This window comes from Gossypium arboreum, chromosome 10, assembly GCF_025698485.1.
Source record: "Gossypium arboreum isolate Shixiya-1 chromosome 10, ASM2569848v2, whole genome shotgun sequence".
In the NCBI taxonomy this organism is placed as follows: Eukaryota; Viridiplantae; Streptophyta; class Magnoliopsida; order Malvales; family Malvaceae; genus Gossypium; species Gossypium arboreum.
Window position 1 is genome coordinate 2,173,433 of NC_069079.1, and position 24,843 is coordinate 2,198,275.

General features: G+C 35.2%; 3 protein-coding genes across 3 annotated transcripts; 2 read left to right on the forward strand and 1 right to left on the reverse strand.

Moving 5' to 3' along the window:
* The first annotated feature begins 1,379 nt into the window (after positions 1-1,379).
* On the forward strand, positions 1,380-8,862 carry LOC108489432 (RNA polymerase II C-terminal domain phosphatase-like 1). The gene is made up of 17 exons (XM_017793980.2): positions 1,380-2,421; positions 3,270-3,740; positions 3,963-4,173; positions 4,290-4,447; positions 4,521-4,591; positions 4,724-4,829; positions 4,961-5,044; positions 5,228-5,809; positions 5,927-5,990; positions 6,240-6,370; positions 6,492-6,545; positions 6,646-6,742; positions 7,158-7,393; positions 7,494-7,577; positions 7,808-7,873; positions 7,976-8,049; positions 8,143-8,862. The coding sequence occupies exons 1-17, from the start codon at positions 2,098-2,100 to the stop codon at positions 8,249-8,251; spliced, it is 2,922 nt and encodes a 973-aa protein (XP_017649469.1). The 5' UTR covers positions 1,380-2,097; the 3' UTR covers positions 8,252-8,862.
* Positions 8,863-9,851: 989 nt separating this feature from the next.
* On the forward strand, positions 9,852-12,832 carry LOC108489093 (clathrin light chain 1-like). Its single transcript, XM_017793370.2, has 3 exons — positions 9,852-10,389; positions 11,809-11,962; positions 12,061-12,832. The coding sequence occupies exons 1-3, from the start codon at positions 9,995-9,997 to the stop codon at positions 12,547-12,549; spliced, it is 1,038 nt and encodes a 345-aa protein (XP_017648859.2). The 5' UTR covers positions 9,852-9,994; the 3' UTR covers positions 12,550-12,832.
* A 549-nt stretch (positions 12,833-13,381) lies between these two features.
* LOC108489092 (mediator of RNA polymerase II transcription subunit 16) lies at positions 13,382-22,242 on the reverse strand. The gene is made up of 16 exons (XM_017793369.2): positions 21,393-22,242; positions 21,226-21,294; positions 20,905-20,993; positions 20,458-20,570; positions 20,138-20,239; positions 19,699-19,789; positions 18,823-19,419; positions 17,816-18,434; positions 17,658-17,737; positions 17,444-17,526; positions 16,887-17,123; positions 16,367-16,538; positions 15,699-16,204; positions 15,347-15,523; positions 14,662-15,039; positions 13,382-14,036 (listed from the first exon to the last, which is right to left on the reverse strand). The coding sequence occupies exons 1-16, from the start codon at positions 21,677-21,679 to the stop codon at positions 13,890-13,892; spliced, it is 3,747 nt and encodes a 1,248-aa protein (XP_017648858.1). The 5' UTR covers positions 21,680-22,242; the 3' UTR covers positions 13,382-13,889.
* Positions 22,243-24,843: the final 2,601 nt, after the last annotated feature.

Consider the following 24,843-nt stretch of genomic DNA (forward strand, 5'->3'; position numbering starts at 1 on the left):
ATTTTTCTTGTTAAATTTTATATTCAAAACATTAAAATCGTTATTGAATAATAAAGTTTTAATTAAAAAATTAAAGCTGATTGGGAAATTCAATAAAATTAAAGTTTAATGAAAAATTCAATCACATAAAATTGAATGATAATTTTACCTATATTCGTATAGTATAATGATAAAATTCAATTAAAATAAAATATATGGATAAAATTGGCAAATTTATAAGCTTAGAAAAATTTATTAATTTCTTTCTTTCTTGAAACATAATAATTAATAATGAGTAAATTTTTATTACATTTTATTTATTAAAATATTTTGTGTGAAATATAACTTGATTTTATTAAAATGGAATCATGAAAAAAATACAAAATCGACGCAACATATAACAGTTTTGCATATCATTTGTTGCCATAAGGGCTACACACTAAAGTAGGTAGTTTTGATGAGTTAAACTATAAACGAAGGCAAAAGAAAACAAATTTCAAAATGAAAAAAATAGAAAAAAAAAAAAAACCCACCCAAAAATGGAACTTTACATAGAAAGGTGGAGAGTCATGAATAGTTTGTAGGGAATATCGTATTGACCGTACGTGAATATACGATTGCTCATTGAGAAATACTGTGAGTGTTTTGTTATCGACAAGATTCAAATTTCCTATACTAAAATGTAGATAAATTAATTCATACACATATGATTAAAAAATAAATAGGTCATTATGTTGAAACTTCCATATTTAAAATTAGCTTATGTACGTTAAAATAAAATACACGTGGCACATCATGTGTCATTATCTGATTATTTCGTTAATCAAACCAGTTTTTACTAGTACAAATTGATGAATTTTTAATGAAATAATTGATTTGTTATTTAATTTAATGTATATGGATTAATTTATTCATTTATTAATGGAAAGGTAAAATATAATCAGACACAGACTTTCATTATACATTTATTAGAAATATTCCTATTCTTCAACTAATCTGTGTGTATTTATAATTATAAGGTACTATTTTTATATTTGTACGTATATTTATGATTGTATAATAGTACGTTGTAAACTCTAATAGAAATTAAATTCATTAATAAATTTCATTAAATTATGCTTAAGCTGCTAATTAATAATTAATGATATTGCATTGATTATTCAATGATTGTAATTAGTCCCAAAACAAAGTTTGAACAAGAAAAGAATTTTTAAACCGACTAATAAATAGATATAAATATCATAGTGTTTTATTAAATATGTACTGTCTAAAATTATTAAACCAATAAAATATAACGTCCTCTTTTACGTTTTAACTTAAAATAAATTAATCCATTCATTATTAAAATTGACATCAAAGCTAAAAAAAACTTGTTGAAAAATAACAAAAATTACGAAAAATCTAAACTAACGGAAAGGGTCAAAGCAAACAGACGGAAGCGAATCTATAAAAAAACGTCAACAGCAGCCATATAAAGCGGCTGTCTAACAGGTTTTTAACCCAATCCAAGATTTCATAAATATCATTCAAGTCCTTCAAGGTTCTGGACATTGTTTAATTACGTCCTTCCTCTGACATCCTCCTTCGATTAGGTCATTTTTTTCCCGTGCACGCCCTTGAGAAAAAGGGATAATTAAAGTTCGGTCCCTCTCCCCGGTCCCCACACCCAGCAATGCCAATGACGCCTTCACAGTTCACACTAAAATTTATAATGGTTTAATATTATTGAATGGATCTAGGGTTTTCTCAAATCCTTCATCACCGAAAAAAGCAAACCATAAGAAAGCCACTTTTTTTTGGGGAAAATTTGAAATACAAAATCGGAAATCATCAAAGCAATCAAGCGAAGAAGAAAGAGATCTGTTATTAGGTTTTTTTTTTCAAATTTTTTGAGATCAAATACTCCCCCAAAAGAGCACAGATCTATGTGAACAAATCCGGTCCAAAAAAATAAGGAGAAACCCTAAATTTCTCCTTCGGTCCTTCAATTGAACTTGCAATCGGCAAAAACTTGTGGTCAAATCTAAAGAGAATCGAATAGATCGAAAAACAATTTTGTAAAAACTTTTTGTTTTTGATAAATTTGACGAGAAATTTTGAGAGGATCTGAATCTGGTGATGAGTATGTACAAATCGGTTGTGTGTCGAGGGGATGAAGTGTTGGGGGACGTTGAGATTTATCCACAACAGCAGCAGCTAAGGGAAGAAGAAGAAGAATATGGGGGAAAAATAACGGTGATGGAAGAAGAAATGAAGGAAATCAGGATAGGATATTTGACGCAAGGCAGTGAGAGATGTCCACCACTGGCAGTGTTGCATACCATTACTAGTACTGGGATTTGCTTCAAAATGGAATCATCAAAGGACAACAACTACTCATCTTCATTTCAAGACACGCCTCCGCTTCATCTTTTGCACTCCGAATGTATCAGAGACAACAAGGTATAGCCCACCAATTTGCCCATCAACTTGAACACAAAAAAACCCAGAAAAAAACAACTAAGCTAAAATTAAGTGGGAAACAAACAATAAGTTTAAAAAAAGGAGTTAATACTAATTGCCCATAAGCTACTACTAACATACTGGACTCTTTACTGGACAGACATTTTTACAGGACCTCCAGTTTGAAATTTAGACGATTTTTTTGCAGAGCCCAAGATCCTTGTAAAAAAAATCATCAACTTAGAGAACTGGGAATTTTAACCAGTTGTAGCTCTTGATTTTGTGAGAACTGTATGAACTGAAAATGCATGAACTTCTGAACTGTGAGATTTTTTGACAATTTTGGGGAAGTTGCTGATGCCCTAATCCTTGGTAACTTGTTGAAACTCTATATTTTTAGTCCAGAAGCAGGAAATATGAACTGGTTTTTTTGGGAATTATGATTTTCTAGAATATTAATTTCTTGACAATTTTAGAGTGAATCCATGAGTTGCATGTACCATAAAAACGTTAAGTCTTGAAGTCTTCTTTTGAACTGCCCAGAAAACTTGAGCTCAGCTGTTTGAAGCCATATCCCTGAATTTTCTAAGGTGGGTACCATACGATGGGAGGTCCCTAGGTACACCTTTAGATATTTATGGGCAAAAGTCTTGTATTGTAGCTACTAGCCTGGTATCATTAACAGAGTTTGGGCTTTGTGAATGAGCTTAATTTGAATGGTTCTTACAATTTCTGAGTGAAAACTTTTACGGCAGTTAATGCTACTTCTTTTTGTTATCAGATGATGTTTTGTTTTCCTTAATCAAAATTTTTTGAGAATTGATGGTGATGTTATTTGGTGCTTCCAGACTGCAGTAATGCCTATGGGAGATTGTGAGCTCCATTTGGTTGCAATGTATTCTAGGAATAGCGATAGGCCCTGTTTCTGGGGATTCAATGTTGCAAGGGGACTCTATGATTCTTGTCTTGTCATGTTGAACCTAAGATGTTTAGGAATTGTATTCGATCTGGATGAAACTCTAGTTGTTGCAAATACAATGCGATCATTTGAGGACAGAATAGAGGCTTTGCAGCGAAAGATGAACACCGAGGTTGATCCACAACGTGCTGCAGCTATGATGGCTGAGATTAAGCGTTATCAAGATGATAAAGCCGTATTAAAGCAATACGCAGAGAATGATCAAGTTGTTGAAAATGGGAAGGTGATTAAGGTTCAGTCTGAGATTGTTCAACCCTTGTCTGATAATCACCAACCTATTATTCGACCACTCATTCGATTACAAGAGAAAAACATTATTTTGACACGCATCAATCCACAGGTATAGAATTTGCCAATTCCTGTAAAGATCTATTGCATATTGTTCAATTGTTCTTTTCTTGCATCTGCTATGGTTAAATGCTTCTCTGTTCCATCCCATAAATGAGGAACTGTTGGAATCTTTGGATTTTATGCAGTTAATCATTTAGAGAGTTATTTTGCATGTTCTTTCATGGTTATTGTCGATTATATATTGCATTATTGACTCTATATTTTCCTATAGATTCGTGATACTAGTGTTCTTGTGAGACTGAGACCTGCATGGGAGGATCTGCGAAGCTACTTGACTGCAAGAGGGCGTAAACGGTTTGAGGTTTATGTTTGTACAATGGCTGAAAGAGATTATGCTTTGGAAATGTGGAGACTTCTTGATCCTGAGTCAAATTTGATAAATTCAAAAGAATTGTTGGATCGTATTGTCTGTGTCAAGTCTGGTAAGCTAGTAATTCGTAGAGCTGATTTACATGCATGGCTTGCAATTTGAGTTGCTTTCTGTCCTAAATGTTCCACTACTTGGTCGTTTTGTACTAATTAAGTTTTTGTATGATAGGTTTGAGGAAATCATTATTCAATGTCTTTCAAGATGGCATATGCCATCCCAAAATGGCATTGGTTATTGATGATCGCTTAAAAGTTTGGGATGAGAAGGATCAGCCTCGTGTGCATGTTGTTCCTGCATTCGCTCCATATTTTGCTCCTCAAGCTGAGGTATGCACAATCAGAAATTGGCTTCAACATCTTTTTTTGTAGCATGCACTTATTGCAACTCTATATGTTGCAGGCAAATAATACTATTCCAGTTTTGTGCGTTGCGAGAAATGTTGCCTGCAATGTTAGAGGTGGTTTTTTCAGGTAATAACACTAACCTTACATTGCATAACCTTGTCAGTCTTGTAACCTAAAATTGAGCAATTTAATTCAATTGCTCTTATTTGTTTATGCCTTCCAAAATTTGCATTAAATAACCCTAGGAATTGATAACAGAGAATTTGATGAAGGCCTTCTGCAAAAAATTCCTGAAATTTCATATGAAGATGATATTAAAGATATTCCTTCGCCTCCTGATGTGGGCAACTATTTGGTCTCTGAGGTTAGTCATGACGCCTTTTTCCTTAATTTCTCTGGTCTTGCTTGTTATATTTATGGGTTATAAATTGTTTTGGACCTTTTGATATGGCTACTTTGTTCCTTGTTTATTACTAAATTTGCCATGCCTCTCAGGATGACACTTCTGCTTCGACAGCAAACAAAGATCCACCTATATTTGATGGCATGGCAGATTCTGAGGTTGAAAGAAGACTGAAGGTAATTGACATCCTTAGTTTCTTTGGATCCATGCAACTGGGCTTATATAATTTGTTCTTGTTTTCTCCAGTGTACTGTGATTAGGTAGCGAGTTCTGATTTTAGAGTAATTGTTACTTATGGAGGTGATCTGTGTGAATTGAATTTATAAAATTTTTCATTTTAGTTTGCTTGTTTCATCCAGGAGGCAATTTCAGCAGCCTCAACAGTTTCTTCAGCAAGCATTAACCTAGATCCAAGGCTGGCTTCTTCTCTTCAGTTCACCATGCCATCTTCTAGTTCAGTTCCATTGTCGGCAGTTCAGTCATCAATGGCATCATATCCGAACATGCAGTTTCCTCAGGCAGCACAAGTGATTAAACCAGTGGCTCCTGTTGTTTCCCCAGAACCAAGCTTGCAAAGTTCCCCGGCTAGAGAAGAAGGTGAGGTTCCAGAATCAGAATTGGATCCTGATACAAGGAGGAGGCTTCTGATATTGCAACATGGGCAAGATACCAGAGATCACACACCACCTGAACCTGCATTTCCCCCTGCGAGACCTGCAATGCAAGTTCCAGTTTCACGTGCTCAATCACGTGCAAGTTGGTTTTCTTCTGATGAGGAGATGAGCCCACGGCAACTGAACCGGGCAGTTCCCAAAGAATTTCCTTTAGATTCTGAGCGAATGCATATGGAGAAGCATCGGGGTCCTCCTTTTTTCCCTAAGGTTGAGAGTTCTAGTCCATCAGATAGACTTCTTCGTGAAAATCAAAGATTACCAAAAGAGGTAATTGGTTCTTTGTGGTGGCATGGCATGAAGCCATGATTTTTATGCTAAAGTGGGAGGTTAAAGTTATCTCTCATTGCTGAAACATAGTTATCTTAGAGCATAATTCATTTGCAGGCACTTCATAGAGATGATCGTCTGGGGTTAAACCATACACCGTCTAGTTATCATTCTTTTCCAGGTTAGCTGAAGCAATTAATTGCGCATTGAAATGAATGTGAAGTTTCTTGTTATTGTTTGTACTCTTGAGGTTTAATCTTACTTTAAATTCCAGATATCTGATATGTAATTGGTATAAGTTTTTGAGCAGGATGAGGTGTTTCTGTCATTTTTATTTTTTCTGTTTGTTTAGTTTTAATGACCCTGATTGCTATGTTGATATATTATAGTTGTTTGATTTTGTTATATTGGAATGTTCTACATTTTGAAGGTGAGGAGATGCCCCTTGGTCGATCATCTTCTAGTCATAAGGATCTTGACTTTGAATCTGGACGAACTATTCCAAATGGAGAAACTCCGGCCGGAGTTTTACAAGATATTGCCATGAAGTGCGGAGCCAAGGTAATTTGGAAGTAATTTCTAGTATGAGTTAGGTCATAATGTTTATGTTACAATATTATATGGTTTTATCTTGTTTGGCCATGTTTCTACTGCTTATAAAATTTGTTTCTAAAACTTGTAGGTGGAATTCAGACCAGCTTTGGTTGCTAGCATGGACCTGCAATTCTCCATTGAGGTATATAAAATTATTATTTTTGGGTTTGTTTTCATTTGGTGTCTCAGAATCTGAGATGGAGACATCCTCCTTTGCTTATCCTCTTTATTGCCTGTGGTAGGCTTGGTTTGCTGGGGAGAAAGTTGGTGAAGGTACTGGGAGAACAAGAAGAGAAGCGCAACGTCAGGCTGCAGAGGATTCTATAAAAAGCTTAGCTAGTAATATATCTTCCTATTTTTATTGTCTGCTTTGCTGAACTTCTATGATATAAACTGGATACAAAGAGGGTAGACAGTGAAAGGGCAAAATGCATATTATGTATATTTTCCAGCAGTAAGAGCAATGCATTTCACTTTTTTCTTTACCTTAAATCATGCATTAGGCCAATGTTATAGAAACTTGCGGTAATAATCTAGAAGAAAATTGCTTGATGGGCAGCTTTGCCTAGCTAAATAGAACTTTTCTGTTAGAGAATTCTTGTCACCAGATTGTGAGTTTTCCAGGCTTGTGGTTAAGTCTATGTTGAGTTGATTTTGTTTCTGGCATGTTTCTTTCTTGCTGTCTGTTGATTCATTCAGCCTCTCTTCTCATGGTGTTCTTTTGGAGCGATTCTGACTATCTTATAATAAACAGATACATATTTGTCACGAATTAAGCCTGATACTGGGTCTGCACAAGGGGATTTAAGTAGGTCGGCCAACACAAATGAGAATGGCTTTCCTGGTAATTTGAATTTGTATGGGAACCAGCAATCCTCTAAAGAGGAATCTATGCCATTTTCAAATGCACCGGAACCATCTAGGCTTCTTGATCCAAGGCTAGAAGGCTCCAGGAGATCTATGGGTTCAGTCACTGCACTTAAAGAACTAGTAAGATCTCATTAACTTGTTAGCTTTTAAGTCTTTAAGTTTGGTAACTTGCACTAATATAGTCCCTAGGTTGGACTGATAATATGTGGTTTGTCTACAGTGCATGATGGAGGGCCTTGGGGTAGTTTTTCAAGCACAGCCTCCTGCATCTAATACATTGCAGAAAGATGAAGTATACGCACAGGTTTGCATTTAACAAATCTTCTTTTATAATGAGGGACAATGAAACAACAAAAAATGATGTTGAAGACCATCAACTTGAACTAAGTGATCTCTGAATTCCTTGGTGATCCCTATTAATATATAACTCTTCTGTCATTACTTTATGTGGCATTAAAAGAAACGATGAGGACTTTTTAATAATATTTAGTTACCTTTCACTCAATAACGTGTCTACTCCTATTTATGTTTTAGGTTGAAGTAGATGGGCAGGTTTTAGGAAAAGGGACTGGTTTCACATGGGAAGAGGCTAAGATGCAGGTATACCTTTTGTTCTGTTATATTCAGAATTTTCTTTTGTGTGACATTATTTCTTACTGTATAATAATTTTTGCTGACTGGGCTCTTTTATCTCCCCCTTAGGCTGCTGAAAAGGCCCTCGGAAGTCTAAGATCAATGCTCGGTCCATTTACTCAGAAACGTCAAGGTTCTCCAAGGTACATGATCTTTTACTCGTAGGGAAAAGAAAAACCATTGTTGCTTCATTTACATTTTCTTATTTGGTGCATCATTGGTTATATATGGACAAGGTCATTGCAAGATATGCCAACTAAACGCCTAAAGCCTGAGTTCCCACGTGTTATACACCGGATGCCCTCTTCTGGTAGATATCACAAGAATGCTCCTCCGGTTCCTTGAAGACACCTCGATATGGTAGATTTTTCCTCATTTTATAGTGTAGCAATTGTTGTGACATCTGTACAGTACGCAATATGGACTACAAGTCTACAACGGGTGAAGGCCATCAAGACCTGCAACCCACGTTGACTGTTAAAAACTTCGAGTGTTTCTTGCATATGACGTGTCTGAAGCCCAAAAGATGAGATGTTTTTATCAGGGTAACCGAGGCTTTTTATTCACCATGCTATCCTTTCATGGGGATAGACATTCATTCGGTTTCAAACAAGGTGGCAAAAGGGAGAACGCCAAATTCACGGTGGAACTCGGTTAATTCGGGACTTGAGCGCTTAAGAAAAAGGAAGACAAGGTTGAGCTTGTTGCTATGTAAGATTCAACAACAGTCAACATCGTTTACTAACTATAGCCAATGTTTCCCTGTTTTTTTTAACCATAGGGTCCAGAGCTGTGGCCTAACTGGGTTTGATTGCTACATATAAATTGTGTCAATCCATGAGAAAATTATTACTCTCCCAAACCGTAGTCATGAAATTGGTGAAATTTGCTTTCAGTACACACAGCTGCTGATGTATTTACAATTTTGATCATCCACGAGTTTGCCTTTTCTATCATTTTATGTCAGTTGCTTAATCTCAATGATGTTTAGAATGGATCGGACCAGTCGGTTAGACCCCTGAATGGGTCGGGATATTGGTTCGGAGAATGGCATTAAACTGGTTGAATTAAGAATCGGTATAAATTGGTTGAAATTTTTATTTTTATTTTTTAATTTCTAATAATTTTTTAACCAGTAAGTCGAATCAGTGAATTGATGATTTAATCGGTTTGATTAGTTTTAAAAAGATTGTGTAATGTATTGATGTTGGTTTTACATTTTTTAAAGAATATATAAAAGAAATAAAGAAAATCTAATTATCCAACCTAACTGGATTCATTATCGAGTTAGATTTTGAAAAGAAAAAATTAATTGTACCGTATATTCTCCAAATATATTAAAAATATATTAAATTGGTATTTAAATTTAAATTTATATTTCTAAACTATTAAGTTATATTAATTAGGTATTTTTTTATTATTAATACCATAAAATTTTGTTATAATTTTTATTTTAAATTATATCACATAAGATTTGATGAGTTTAAATATTTCATTTTAAATTATACAACAATTTTGTCTTTTCATTTAACAATTAAATGTCATTTATTTTAATATGTTTAATTCAAGTTGTCCATGTAATTACATCAAATCCAATTTAACATTTAACATTTAATGCGCGAGCTTACAACTAAGCTCACAAAAGAATTCTTGTCATAGCTAATACTTTAAAGACTTAATTAGAATATTTTTAAATTTGGAGTTGAGTTTATAATCTGAATCACAATATAGGGACCCTGTTGAAATTAACCCAATAAATAATGCATGAAGTTAACTTAATTCCTGAAGTGAAAACGCAAGTTCACCAAAAAAGCAAAAAGTATCCCGAAACAGCGTCGTTTAGCTGTCTTTCAATTTTCAACTAGAGGGATAAAAAAGTAATTTCAAATATTATTTTTATTTTTCTTACCAAAAATCAAGTCCTGGTTGGCCGTCAGCTGTAGGTGTATATAAAGGTCAAAAATAAAGAAATTAAAAGGAAAGTTCAAGAAAAAAAAAAAGCGAAGCTCTCTCTCTTGTTGTAAGCTAAAAAAAAAGGCTCCATTTTCGATTCCTTTTTCTCTTAATTTTCTTTAGAGAAAGAGAGAGATGGCTTCCTTTGATGCGTACGGAATGGAAGGAGAAGAGGTTCATGCAGGTGCAGCACCTAATAACCATCCTTTCGATGTAGACGACGACGAGAGCTATTCCAATTACGGCTCTTACTCTAACTTCACCGACAATCAGCAATTCCCGGCCGACGGTGGTGATGTGGCGGTGGATCACTTGGCTTCTTCTCCTGAGATCTTCGGCTTCGGATCTTCCGATCCGTCCCCTGCTTACTCGCAATCTCCTTTCGGTACTACGATTCCTGTGGAAAACGGAAACGGAACGAATGGATTTAGCGGTGGAAACGACGATGTTTTCAGTTCTGATGGTCCTGTGCTTCCTCCTCCTACTGAGATGGCGCCAGAGGAAGGCTTCCTTCTTCGCGAGTGGCGGCGGTTAGTACTTAGTAGTAATAATTTCTTTTTCTTTTCTTTTTTTTCAAATTGAATCGCTTGATTTGTCCACTTTTTGTTTGGATTTGATTGGTTCTTTTGGTTTGGCAATGCTTCTCAGCTTAGATCTGCTAGGCGTTTGAGTAAGCTATGAATTGTTGTTGCATTGGTTGAACTCAGATTAACTTGAATTCAAATTTGTTAATGATCATTTCGTGTTTCTAGATCTGCCGAGGTTTTAACTATCGCGTCAATCAACTTGATTTTCCGTTTCATTTATGTTTCTTATGAAGTTCAAATTTGTTGATCTCTCTTGTTATTAATTGAAGTTCTTGTTCAACTTATGTAAGACTTGGTTGATATTTAGATTGTTGTAATCCTTAAGTGTTCAGTAGCTGTGATGGATAAATGGAGAAACTTATTGAATATTACGTGTATGATCTCATTAGGCAGTAGATTTAGAAGATCCAGATCCACGTTAATTTTCCAATCAGGAGATGTTTGAATAGTTTTCTGAATAAAGTATAAACTAATCACCTTTACTTAGGCATTAATTTCTTTGAAAGAGCATTTGCATTATATGAGAAATATGTTTCAGAGTCATGAGGTTGTGAGTCTATAGTTCCAACTTGATTTCTTGTAGGTTGAAAAAACATGTTCTCTTCCAGTTTATTAGAGATGAGGAGTGGAGTTCTATTTTCACAATGATAATACTTACTACTGAGGATAAACATTCAATAATTACCTTGTTTATTGAATATGAGAATTTTTTCGCATCTATAAAGTCATATAATGTTTAAAATGCTTTCCTTTGAACCTCTCTTTGATTTCGATTCCAATGACAATGCACATAATGATCTCAACATTCGTGGTTTATACTGTATTCATTCATGACAAAATTTCTTTATTTTTTTTATTTTGATTTTTGCTCGTCTTAAGAAGATCCATGAACTAATGTGCCTGCTATTCTAAATTAAAGACCATCTTGATTGATTCTTTGTCTTTTTTGAGAATATTTGTTGGTTTATCTGGAATAAGTTATTGTAGTATCAGTTCTACATGTACTGATTTTTTCGAGTTACCTTGTGTTCTTTATACTAGTTGAGCTATAGGCCTATTTAAAGGTCACGTTATTGTCGGACCAGCAAGGATTTTCTAGTCGAGTCTGGTCCAGCCCAGCCCAGTTTATTGTTCATTTAATAAAAAATATAAAATGTTTTAATATTTTTAAATAGTGAAATGGACTTTTAGGCCTGGCCTTCATGGCAAGCGGAAGTAAAATTTTCTTAATCTAGCTTAACCCATGAATACCTCTAATAAGATGTATATGGTAACCCTTTTCTTTTCTCTTTCTATATGTAAACTCTGTTGCTTTTTAGTATCCAAAAATTTTGATTTCTTATCTTGGTTTTGTCGTTGCAGTCAAAATGCCATTCAGCTTGAAGAGAAGGAGAAGAAGGAAAAGGAATTGAGGAACCAAATTATAGAAGAAGCTGAGGAGTACAAGCAAGCATTCTATGAGAAGCGGGAAAAAACCATCGAGACCAACAAAACTAACAACAGAGAAAGAGAAAAGGTAATATTCTGAACAAATCTTCTTTTTCTCCATGCCCAATCGATATGCAATTATATGATGATGTCTCACCACTTGATTATTTTTTGGGCTTGGAGCAGCTATACGTGGCTAACCAAGAAAAGTTCCATAAGACTGCTGACAAGCACTACTGGACTGCAATAGCAGAACTCATCCCCCGTGAGGTCCCTAACATCGAGAAAAGAGGCAAGAAGGATGCAGAAAAGAAACCGTCAGTATTTGTCGTCCAAGGACCAAAGCCTGGAAAACCGACCGATCTTTCAAGAATGCGACACATTCTTGTGAAGCTGAAGCATTCACCTCCACCTCACATGATTCCACCTCCACCTGCTCCAGCAAAGGACGCTAAAGATGGAAAGGATGCTAAAGATGGAAAAGACTCGAAAAACGTTGACAAGGCTGCATCGAATGGAACTGCAGAGAAAGGGGCACCCGTTTCATCTGCAAAAGATGGGGCCGCCCCCACTGGCACTGCTGCTAATAATTCCTCCGCTGAACAAGATGCCGCCGCCACGATCGCTCCCACCAAGGACCAAACTGTTGCGGAACCAGAGGCAACAGCAGCCTAATTGCTTACAACACATTTACCATGGTTGTTTCCTTGCCCTATTCTTTTTTGTTTTTGCTCAAGGTTTCGATTTCAAATTGCATTGCCTATTACCATGGTATTTTCCTGGGAAGGATTTAGTACCATTAGTTACATACACAAGTACTATTCCTAATTAGTTTTTTGTTTTTTTTTTTAAAACATTTCAAGAGATTGGACGTCAACTGTGATCGTTTTATTTTGCTTGTTGAATTGACTTTGTGGACTTATTATGTTGCTTGCAAAGTTACAAAATTTGTCTATAATCTGCGCTTTGCTTATTATCATTTTCGTGGTTTTATCTTTGATTGTGTTTAAAGCATCGTAATCGTGGTTTTATCGATGATTGTGCTTAAAATATCATAAAAATGACCTATTTAATAACTCTTCTTATATGTTAGTTTTCTCAAAAAAAACAAAAACTTCGCTATTAAGAACAGAAGTTTCTGTATTTTAATATAATTTTTTAATATTGAAATTGGTTGTTTTAAAAAAAATCTTATATAAGAACTTTAAAGGAAAAATATTATGTATTTCTAATTTTTATTTTTGTACATTTTACAAATTAAGGTACCAATAAATAACCACACAAGGCAAGCATTTTTTATTTACCAAGCTTGTCACTAGCGATAACAACTTCATTGCAAGGTTTTTACTGGTCCAACTAAAGTTTTTACTGGTCCAACTAAAATAAAAAATGTATATTAAAAATTGCTCAGTTGAACTGGTTAGTATCGATTATTAGGTTAATCAAATTCAATGCCCTTTTATGGATCGATATCCTGATCTGATTTGCCAATTCAGTTCAAACAACCTTTTATTTCAATAATGAGATTTTATTGAAGTACATATTTCCAAAATAAAAATAAGAATCCAATGCTAAAATTCAATAAAAACAGAAAAAAAAGGAAACTATTACACCTACCCATATATTGACAAGAAAAGTACAATATGAAATTAGACCTGAACACTGCTCTACATTCATACAATGTCTACCTGTCTTACAACTACAATCATCTAGAACAAAAGGAAACTATTACACCTACCCATATTCTTCTCATTTCTCACCCCCTTAAAAATCAATGTTCTTAGTTAACGTTTGTTAAAATAAAAAAGTAACCTAACAAATTATTTTATCAACAAATTTTATACAGAGAAACAGGTTCTAGTGTTAAAAAAGCCAATCATTTGTTTCCTATGTTTAAGCTTTAAACCAGCAGCAACTTGTAAAGCTTCCAAAAAGTACATACCCGTACATCGAAAAGAGGAACCGAAGTGAGCCCCTGACAACAAATACATAATCGACATTCACCCTGGCAGCTTCTATACAACTCGAACCCAAGGTCCGCCGCACATCGGACATCCATAGGCCCAACGACTGATCCACCAACTCACCCGTTCATTTTGACTAGGTTGGTGGGTCGAATCAGCCGAAGCAAAAGCTGAAGTTTGTCGCAAACATCTCATGCACTGCACGATATAAAACCAATAGATATGTTATCAATAGGAAGTTCATCAGAGAGAGTTCCAAACAAACAAGGAAAATCATATATCAAAATGACATATTTCAGCCCGACACTAGTGTCATGGTCGACAAAAAGACCATAGCGTTCAATTAAAATCTCTGGATGCGTGCGTTTTACATAAAATACGTTGTCCTTCCATGCACCATTCTAAGCACTGTTACATCCTAATTCTATTTGACACCAACAATATTTGGAGTCATAACATTTCAAATCTTATGAGTGAAAGAAACTCTCCAACAAGAAGATCTACAGTTAAAGTCAAAGCCAGAAGCATTTATTTCACACGATAAAATGGCAGGACGACCAGCAGACCATATGAGCACAAGAAATGAAACAATTTACTTTTTGATTGTTCACAGAGGCAAGCAAATACCAAGCACCACTCAACCTCTTGTAAACTTAAAAGTGCTATATAAACTAAATGCTTTTTATTGATAAAACAGGGAAAAGAAATCTCCCAGTTCCAACTGATAGGAATTAAAAGCGTTTTACGAGGTGATCCTACAACAAGAACTGACAAAGACAAACACAGAAGTTAAAAGAGTAAATGTTTAAGAAAATTCTCAAACCTTGTACCAAACACCTTCAAGACCAGTCTTCCACACAGCAGTCACAACATCTCGTCGAGATCCCATTATACCGAGATATGCACCCAGGCCAACAGAAGTGTTTAAGCCAAATGCTGCATCTCTTTCAGACAGCCGACGCTTCCTTGGCCAGAGGGTTTGTACTCCGTAATGGACGTTAGAACTTTCCATTGAGCTTGTATCAGGCATATCAATCGTATTGCTTAGCCTGGGAATATCATCTCCCGGGCTCATGTCCTCCAGATCTGACCATGGACCACCAAACATATTCCGTCTGTGCCACTCTTCAGATGAGGGATGTAATTCTAACTCTCGCAGTAACAGACCAGCAGCATCTGCACCCCTAGGCCGAGGCATGTTCTGCAGACAATTCAGAAACATAATGGAAATTAAAAGGAATCTGGAACAACAATTAGAACATCAAAGTGTAGGAGATTCCCTTATGCTAATTGAAACTGCTTTCATTAGCACAATATCTAGAATGCACTCCATAGATTCAGAAGAATCGACAAACAGACCGATTAGATACCCATATTATTTGCTTTTATCAGTACATCTCACTAACTACAAAGATGCAAATCATGACTTACATTATTTTTTTGTTGCCTAACTTTTATTAGCTAGATTATGCAACTAGGTCTCATAAACTTGGATGAAATCTGCCTACCTGCATATGTGGGCCAAGGGATGCTTCTACCACCTCAGGCAATACCGTATAATTTCCATCAATATAATGCAACCGCACCTGGATGCTGCTGCTTCCCACCTGAGAAACTGGTAACGGGTGTGGTAGACCAGAGGTACGCCTACAGAGATCCATAAGAATAAGGAAAAGAACCTTTACCTGCAGAGCAACATACGAGGTTTATTATATCAAGATATCAACCCAGTCTGCCATTTCAGCAGTCCTAAATATTACTTGGGACCCCTGAACACAGTTCCTAAAGAAAAAAATTCACATTACATAATTACTAGTGATGGTAGTGGTAATGGTAGCAATAAAAATACACAGTAACTACCTCCTCAAACGTGTATCCTTGACCAGCATTCCCAGAACCTAGCTTTCCTGTCCTCTGACCTTCCTCAGCACCTTTAGCTCCAGGTACTAATTGCCCAGCTCGTGCTCCCTGGGCTTCATCAGGTCTAGTCATGGTTGTTGGCTTAGCAGCAACAGAATTGACCTCCTCCATTTTCCCAGGAGCCCCAGGCTGATTTTTTTGTGGATTTGCATCAGTATTTCTTTGTGCATAGCGAGGCTGTAGAGCTCGCCGAAAGAAAAAGCAGAAAAGTAAAAGTTGACATAGTCTATGAAGAAAATGGCAATCCCCAATAAGCCTAACAGCGGGTGTTCCAGGGAAAGTTCCTGTATTAATGCTTATTGGCATAAAGGACGAGGGGCCACTTATGGTGTTCGGAGTTGAAGTGGAAACTCCGTCAGTTGAGCCACTAATCTTAGCAATAGCACCCTGTACCCAAGCTTGCATCTGTGTGCTTCCAGTCGAACTTGTCGTGCCACTTTGACCAGCTGTAAAACATGGGTTTCTTGCTGTGACTTAGGCATATAAATATAGCAATTTCAAAGGTACAAATCAAGAAGGGTAACAGACACGAAGTTCTTCAGCATCACCCAATAAAGCAAAAAGAAAAAGAAAAGCAATTTTCAATGTCAAAAGAAATTGCTACTGACCCTGACTAGTTGCTGGAGTTGCTGAACTTTGGGTAGGACTTGTTACCATATTGCGATTGCTACCAGTACCTGCAGTAACAGCATGGCTAGCCAATGTGCGGCAGAAACTTGCATAACGACGCAAGCGTGTAATAAAATGTGAAGCCAGATCCAGAACAGCATCAACATAAGCCTGCATATTGCATCAACAATAGTGCATATAAAGCTAACAAAAAAAAAGGCTGAACTCTCTGCTGAAAGAAAACGCTAGTGGTAGAACATATAAGAGTATTTTCATATGCCAAGATGTGAACTGCTTATGTGGGGAATAGTCACTAGTCTAACAACATGATCCAAGAGCAACCATATACCCTCGTGCTGCACATAAGAAAGTTGCTAAACTTATGAATGAAACAAAGGTAAAAAATAAAGAAGCAACATCAAAAGAATGGACAGTGAATATATTTTATTTCAAAAGTTCAATTTCAGCAGGACTAAAGACTTATTACATGTGCAGGTAAGTCAAACATAGAGGCAAGACCTGAATGCTCTGAACAAGAGCTGGATCAACAGCCATTGCTTCAGGATCAATGCTGGATAATGTCTCGCCAGATGCCTGCCATGGTTCTGATACTAATGCTGAAGGATTTACTAAAGCTGATTCAATTCCTTTCCCTAGCATATCCAGTAGCAACCTTGCTTGCATATCTAGAACCATTGCCCTAACCTCTTGGGCGTTTGTACCTTCCAGTAGCCTGCACTTTATCCTGTCCAGACTCTGCAAAGTATAAAGACAATATTGAACTTTCAAGCAAATTGAACAACTACCACTGAGAAGTTCAAAAGTTCAAGCTTCTCATTTATATTATAGAACATGAAAGAAGGAAGCAGAATTAGACAGACAGGAGAATATTTAGGCTGTCAATTTCAACGAAGCTGGTAGCATGATAGCCTCATTAGATGAGGTTCAAAGCACTGGGGTACACTTTCTTTAAACCATGTAATAATTGGCAAAGTTAATAACCAACTAGAACTAATAATGTAAAAACCAACAGCCAACCAGATAGTGCAAAAAAAAAAAGTTAGCGAAAGACATACAGGTCCATACTGTTGCCTGTGCTGAATAGAAGGGAGAGAGTGAAAATCCGCATCTAAGACAGCAATCACGCTGTTCAGAGAAACTGAAAAGGACAATAAACATCAAAAACAGAAGTCAAGTAAGACTAGGTGGTGATACAAAATGAATATGCTAAGGAAAAATATAACTTGCTCTTAGGTAAAAAATTTCAACAGATAGTGAAAGCTTGTTTACCAATGCCATCCTCAGCAGCACTCTGCGTACAGCCAACAGCATCCCACCAATCAACTCCAACCAAAAGACTCCACCAAAACCTGCTCCAAGTTATTAATAATAGTAATTATAAAAATCCATCAAATCAGTACATGTTTATAGATTAGCTAATTTGGTACCTCTCCGCAATAGCACGTTCCCAGGTTGATGAGTTAGCCTTTATTTGACTACTTGAAATGGCAGGAGGAAGAACACGGATTATCTTCAACATGGTACGGTCCTTGCTAGTGTCATGCCAAACAGAAGCAGAACAACAGCTTGTTGAAGAGAAGGCAGGGGCAGCAATAGCAGAACCAACATTAATTTGGTAGTTATCAACAGCACTAAAGTTTGGACCAGAAAAAATGTGGACTCCACCCCGAAGAAACGAAATAGCTATCTCTCCACCATGCGCAGAATAAACAATTCGAGCAAGGGTCCTAACGTCACTTGGTAGATCAAAAGGATCAAAACTAACCCTCTTTAACTTCTCGGAACTCGAATCAGATGCTTTACGAGAATCAGAAGTTGGTCCTGCAGCAGCTGCTTGGTGAGACTTAAAGTCATTAGTTGGTGGTATGCTTGTATCCACTTTGGACACCCAAACAGTCTGCTTAGGTGCCTGCCCACCGAAACTGGAAGAAGGGTTCCCAAATATATTATGGAGAACAACAGGCTGAAGAGATGATTCCCACCGTTGCACTCTCCAACCTGTGATTGTAGGACCCTCGTCTGGATCATATGGGGACATGTATTGTCCTGCAATAAGCAAGATGACAGAATTTAGAGATGACCGACTAACAGCTTGTAAAATATGAACTATCTCATTCAAAAACCAATGGTATCAACAGCAAAGAAGCATTCAGTCCAAAATGAAGTGTATACTATAATTATCATTGTCATGCCAATGATCTATTTCAGTTGCAGCCTAAGTGTCCCAATACAGGCCGGAATCATGACCCATCTAGTCTTATTTTCTAATTTACAAGTAAAAATACCGTCATAACGACTAATAACTTAACAAATTAATCAACAAGCAAGATTCTCCAAGAATCAGAAATATCAACTTAACCAAACATTAAAAAAAAGCTTTTTTAATAGGAATAGCAAGAAGTACACAAATTAACTTGAAAGATCAGACAAGTACCCTCAACAATAACAACAGCAATTACAGAACCACCCCGAGTTGGATCAAAGGCAACTGCAGTTACACCAGAGCCCCAAGTAGTGGTTGCTGCAGATTGTGCTGCAGCCTCAGGACTCACATATGCTGAGAAATTTGAAACTGGTGAGCAATGTAGTGAGACAACATCATTAAAATCTTGATCTGCTGTCTTCTTCCCTTGCTTTGCTTCAGATATCAAATATTCTTGCCAACTAAATAAATATGCAGCCAACGGGGCAAAACCAGCCCAGTTGGGTGGATTAACTGAGGGTGGGATCCCATTACTTGTGCTCGTCTTTGCAGTGGCTTGAAATCCATTTCCAATGCCGGGAGTAACCTCCCAGACAACGACAGTAGATGGGTTTACAATTGGAACGCCTGCCACATGCATGGCACCACTGTCCGTTATTATTGCATCAGCAGCCATGATACCACTAGGCCCAGCACCCAATATTCCCTTGCTTGTGCAAAACCACTTTCGTGCTACACTACCCTGCGTAGGGGGCCACTGGGACCAATGAAGTTGAACAGATCCTGAAGAGAAGACGGAACAAACACACAGAAAATTGGGCCACCTGGCTGTAAAAGAAAAAAAAAAAACACATTTTTCATACAAGCAATGAGTACCTTCCAAATTTCTATAATGATTTCAATGTGAAAACAGAAAGAGCAGACCAAATGACAAGTTATGACCAAATGAGGTCATCATCAAAGGACACTAATAGCTTCTATATGATCCTGGAAAACAGCCAACCTTACAAATCCAGAATGTTTACAAATTTATTCTTGCACAAATCATGAATAGAACACAAAGTTGTGAGCAAGACCTCAAACACTTAATGAGTAAAAGCTACAAACCTGAATTTTGAGACTGATGAGAAAGAAATTTTTCCTCAAAAGTCGATTTTGAGTTTGCAGGATTACTGGATTTTGACGAAAGCCACCTATACTGATTATCAAAATACATAAATCAATAGCACAAGCGATCAGATCATTAACATTATGGTAGCAAAGGCAAAAAAGACAACAAATGAGCAGAAGGTACCCATTGAAAGAATAAAACAAGGATGTTAATAAGGGAACAAAATAAAGAATGTTCCTTTACTCTTATTTCTTCACTTGGAAGGATTTAGTGATGGAAAGAAGATCCATCACTGTCATTTCTACATGGGATGAGAAGTTTAAGGCAATTTATAAGAAGAGCAACAAAATTACACCACAATTCCAAATTACACGATAATTCATATCTCAAATATCCATTTCTAGAAATCAACTTTGTGGGCAGTAAAGTACTTACTGGAGACACCCCTGACAACCACTTTGTAACAACAGCTATATCCTGTCGCCACTCATGCTCACGCTTCCAGAAGCTAGCATCACGTACCAGATGGGCAGGCCCCTGCAGTTAAACATCAAATTTTAGTCCAGGGTAAGATTTTATGGCCACAAATGAGCAAGAGATAAACCAAATGATGTCATAACAGAAAACTTAAGGAAACACCAATACTGCCATTGTAACTAAGTCTGAAATGGAATTATATAGAGAAAAGCCATGTTAAGAACTTAAAGGGAGGTCACTTGAGCATCTGAAAGAAACAATCTAGTGTGCTAGCTTACTTGGGATGGCTGAGTCCAGATGGTTACCCTCCCATGGAAGTTAGCTATCAGTAAGGCACGAGGACAAGAAGTAGGAGACCATTCAATAAACTGAACAGAATCACGAGGAGAATCTGCAAGAAATGTGCAGAGCAACCAGTCATATACACAATATTGCGCCAGACTTACTACACCTGTCAGAGCTAAAATTGTTAAGAAGACATGTCGACAGTGACAACAACCACAGCAATGTGAAATAAATAAATAAAGATATGAAGCACACAGTCATAATCACACTTCCAAGTTCCACCTATACAAAGACCTTGCATAACTATAAAGATGAATTAAAAAATCCAACACTGTGAAATCGACACTTGGCACCACTAGGTAAGTCAAGATATTCAGCCAGGTTCATGAGAACACTTTAGCGCTATAACAATATGAGCTGAAAATGTAAAATTAAGCTACCTGCTGTAACATTGAACACCGCACACTCAGTAGGACGCTCTGGGATCACAATTTGTATAGGGATCCAGAAAGCTGGATTCGCATTAGAACTACAAATAAATAAAACACTAAATGAGTTTTAATTTTAAAAAGGTGTATAGAATAACTGACTTTCACAACTTTAGTGTTCCTGAGAAACTTGAATTCCCAATAATTCTACAATTCACTTGTATGATGAAATATAGCAGAAATAGAATCTACGAGGAATTTATCATTCTACAAAGATAAACATTAGCAACGTCACTTGGAAGTAGAAGAAACAATTATAAAAAAACAACTAACCTCGGAATCCTAGCACAAGTTTCAGTCGCACAAGCAATAGCATTCAATTTCCCACACCAAGCAACAGCACTGAAACAAAAAAACAACAACGTAATAAACAAACCAATCGAGAAAAAAAAACAAGTGAATTGCAGAGTTGACTATGAATTGAACTAAAAAAAACTAACCTAAAATTGCGGCACAATTCAGGTACTCTCATTTTATACCGCAAATTAGACTTCGGTTGTTTCAACCAAATACAAAACACGGTAGCTGGATTAACCGGATCCTCTTCCATCACAGTATCTTCACTTTTACCCGACGAAGCGACAACAACTTCGTCTTCTCCGACACCAGAAACCGGTTCAGAACCAACCGGTTTCTCCAAGCCCAGCTTAACGGCAGAATCAACCGGCTGGGCCACGGGCTCTTCCTCTGATTCCTTGTTATCGCCCAACCCTGGCTGTTGATTCATATCGAAGAAGAAAAAAAACAAAACCCTAAATCTTTATATTTATATAAAAAAGATGAAAAAATGGAAGAGAGAGAAAGAGAAAAAAATGCAAGCGGAGTGGTGCAAAAGTCGCAATTGAAGGCGACAGGTAGCACTGTAGAGAGAGAGAAAAGTGAGTTGAGTGTTCGTTTTTAGTGGGGTTAGTGCGATTTGAGATTTAAAAGTGTGTTTTTTTTTTTTTTAAAGGGCAAAGGTAATTTCCTTCTTTTTATTTTTTTGTGAGAGTGGAAATGTGAATTTTGGGCGTGGGAAGGGAAAATTTAGTAACAGTGAAAAGGTGGGATCGGACGTTGATGGGGTTGCCGGAGGGGGACGGGAGCCGTGGCGGTGGCGGGGGGTTAATTGGTGGCTGAGAAATCTTGCTTGGTTCGGATTGATGATTTAGTGAAATATGCGAGTTAAGTGAGTGGTTAATATGGGTTTGGATTGGATCCAAGTGGTGGGTGGGTGGCGGCTCTGATATTTGCCCAAATAATTTGGGTTTCCATTTTAAAAGAATCTTGTCTTTTTCTTCAAATGTTGTGTACCGTAAAAGGAGGTTATTTAGCATTATAACTTAAATAAACTATTAATAAGTAAATATTTTGATGGCTTGATTTTAAAAAATGATTATTAAATTATTGAAAAGTTTAATTTAATTTATTAAATTATTTGAAAGTTTTATTTAAGTTATTAAGTTGTGTTAATTTCTTTTTAAAGTATAAATAATGAGCTCCAAGTAATGATTTAATGATGACGAGTAGATAAACATACTTTAAATTTAAGTTGATCTAACAATCATTATCAAAAATAGGAGAAGAAAATTGCTTAGGTTTTAGTTTGCAGATTCATGATGTTCAAAGTTGTTTAATGAAAAATAAAATGAACTATAAAATAAAAGAGAGTGAGAACTTTCAAATGGTGCAGACAGTACAAACAAAAAAGGTCATATAATAATGATTTTAATAGTTCATTGATTTAATTGAAAACTTTTAAATAATTCAAGGACCATTTTGTAACTTTTTAAAATTAAGTGATCAAAACATAAATTTACTAACATATTAATGACGTTAAATGTAAGTTACCCTAAAACTGTTAATTAAAATTTTGATTTACTATAAATATTTTCCTCCAAATGTAATCTTAAATTACAAAAAAAAATTATTCAAATAGAATCAAATTTCATATATTTCAATAATTTAAAAAGTAAATAAATTTTAGCACATTGAAAATGTCATCAAACGTAAATTGATTAAATTCTTTGAAACTTTTCGTCATACATCGAGCTCTAATCATTTTTTTATTTATTTTAAAATAAATTTCAAAAATATACATAGATTTTAATAGTTTAATTATGATTATTAGTATCACCAAATTGACAACATTGTTAATTGTTGCCATTAAAGTGATCACGTGATTTTTTATAAGCAGCATTAGAAGGTTAGTTGACATGTAAATTTATTTTTAGTTGAATATGATTGACGAAATTTTCATTTAGCCTTGATTATGTGATCGAATAACAGTGAAATGAATTTTCATGTCATCACTTTAATAGTAATAACTAACTATATTATCTATTTAGATATGATAATAACAAAGTAAAGTAACTAATTATACCGAATGAATGAATTAAATCCCAAATTCATTACAGTAGAGGGACTAAAAGTATAAATAGATTTAATATTTATTTAATTTGTAATATAACATATGAATTTTAATTTTATGGAATTATATATATGTAATTTGAATATTGATTCAATTTTTGCAAAAAAAAAACTTATAAACATGACAACAATGTACTATTATTTATTGCATACATGAAGTATTGTAGTTACTAGATGTGAAAATAGTTAGACTTTTTTTTTCATTTAACCAGGTTTAAAATATGGGTCAAATTTTAAAAGATTTGAACAAAAAAATTAAGCCCATTTAAAATATGTATCTAACTTAGACTATATAAATGTAACTGAACTTGATAAGTTGTATTTTTTTAACCTAACTAGTACCTAAACTTAAAAACAATAAGTCAATTTGATTTTTTTTAGTTACTTGACTAACATGATTAAAATATGAAACGCTGCATTGATGATTAATAACATGGTGACATATAACAAATTCACATTTTGACACGTGACAAAAAAAATTAGAATTTATAAAAAAAATTACCACGTGTCAAAATGTATAAACGTAATATGCCACCATCACGTTGGTCCTCAATGTCACGTCAATATATTTTAATAGTGTTAATTAGATACCTAAAAAAAGTACCAAGTTGACTTATGGTTTCCAAATTTAGGTATAGGTTAGGTCAAAACAAAGTTTAGATATAAAGTATGTATAAGCTACCAAGTTCAAATACCTTCATATATATTAACACTAAATAAAAACATCCTTATAACAATATAACATTGTAAAATGCATGATTTATTTATTTATTTACCAATTGAATCAATGTCTAATTTTTAGTTGACTCGTGACACTAATTTCATTAAAAAATTAAATATGGTATAAATATTAATAGCATGCATAAATTCAAATCTAAATCCAAACCATGATTACTAGAATCAGACTCAATTGTTTAATTTAATTGGGAATTAGTATCCAATTAATTTAACCGGTACTATAAAACTAGAGAAGAGAGTTGTTGCAAAACTAGTTAGAATTTGATTTAATTTAGTTCAAATACTTAATTTAATTTTATTGTTGTAATTTGTTAAATAAATGTTTATGTTTAATTATTATTTATTTATGTTTTCAACCTTTTCATTTTTCTAAATTGTTTAGATATTTTTATTTTGCAACAATTGAATTAATGATTCGATTGATTGATTCGATCGCCGATTAAATTCTTATAATATTAATCAAAATTTGACCCGAGTTATAAACACTTTCACTAACTTGTAAAGTTAAAAAGCCCAACATCAATAATAATTGGAAAAAATAGTATTCCATGGAGCGGTGGTTAAAGCTAAGATGGGTTTGGATGAGAGGTGGAGTACAGTGCGATATATTTAGTTTACTTTTTGTCTCATCTTACAGTATCACTACAGTATATAATCTCACCGTACACTTCTATTTTTACACTAATCACAAATAAACGCACCACTCATTCAAATATTTTATTAAAAAATAGTTGAAACCAAAGT

Excerpts from the sequence above, each read along its gene's own strand:
- LOC108489432 (XM_017793980.2), top strand. The coding sequence starts at position 2,098 with ATGAGTATGTACAAATCGGTTGTGTGTCGAGGGGATGAAGTGTTGGGG. Across the intron at positions 2,422-3,269 it reads AATGTATCAGAGACAACAAG|ACTGCAGTAATGCCTATGGG; the intron begins GTATAGCCCACC and ends TGGTGCTTCCAG. Across the intron at positions 7,394-7,493 it reads TCACTGCACTTAAAGAACTA|TGCATGATGGAGGGCCTTGG; the intron begins GTAAGATCTCAT and ends GTTTGTCTACAG.
- LOC108489093 (XM_017793370.2), top strand. The coding sequence starts at position 9,995 with ATGGCTTCCTTTGATGCGTACGGAATGGAAGGAGAAGAGGTTCATGCA. Across the intron at positions 10,390-11,808 it reads CTTCTTCGCGAGTGGCGGCG|TCAAAATGCCATTCAGCTTG; the intron begins GTTAGTACTTAG and ends TTGTCGTTGCAG. Across the intron at positions 11,963-12,060 it reads ACAACAGAGAAAGAGAAAAG|CTATACGTGGCTAACCAAGA; the intron begins GTAATATTCTGA and ends GGCTTGGAGCAG.
- LOC108489092 (XM_017793369.2), bottom strand. The coding sequence starts at position 21,679 with ATGAATCAACAGCCAGGGTTGGGCGATAACAAGGAATCAGAGGAAGAG. Across the intron at positions 20,240-20,457 it reads TCTGGACTCAGCCATCCCAA|GGGCCTGCCCATCTGGTACG; the intron begins GTAAGCTAGCAC and ends GTTTAACTGCAG. Across the intron at positions 17,124-17,443 it reads ACAGGCAACAGTATGGACCT|AGTCTGGACAGGATAAAGTG; the intron begins GTATGTCTTTCG and ends TATACTTTGCAG.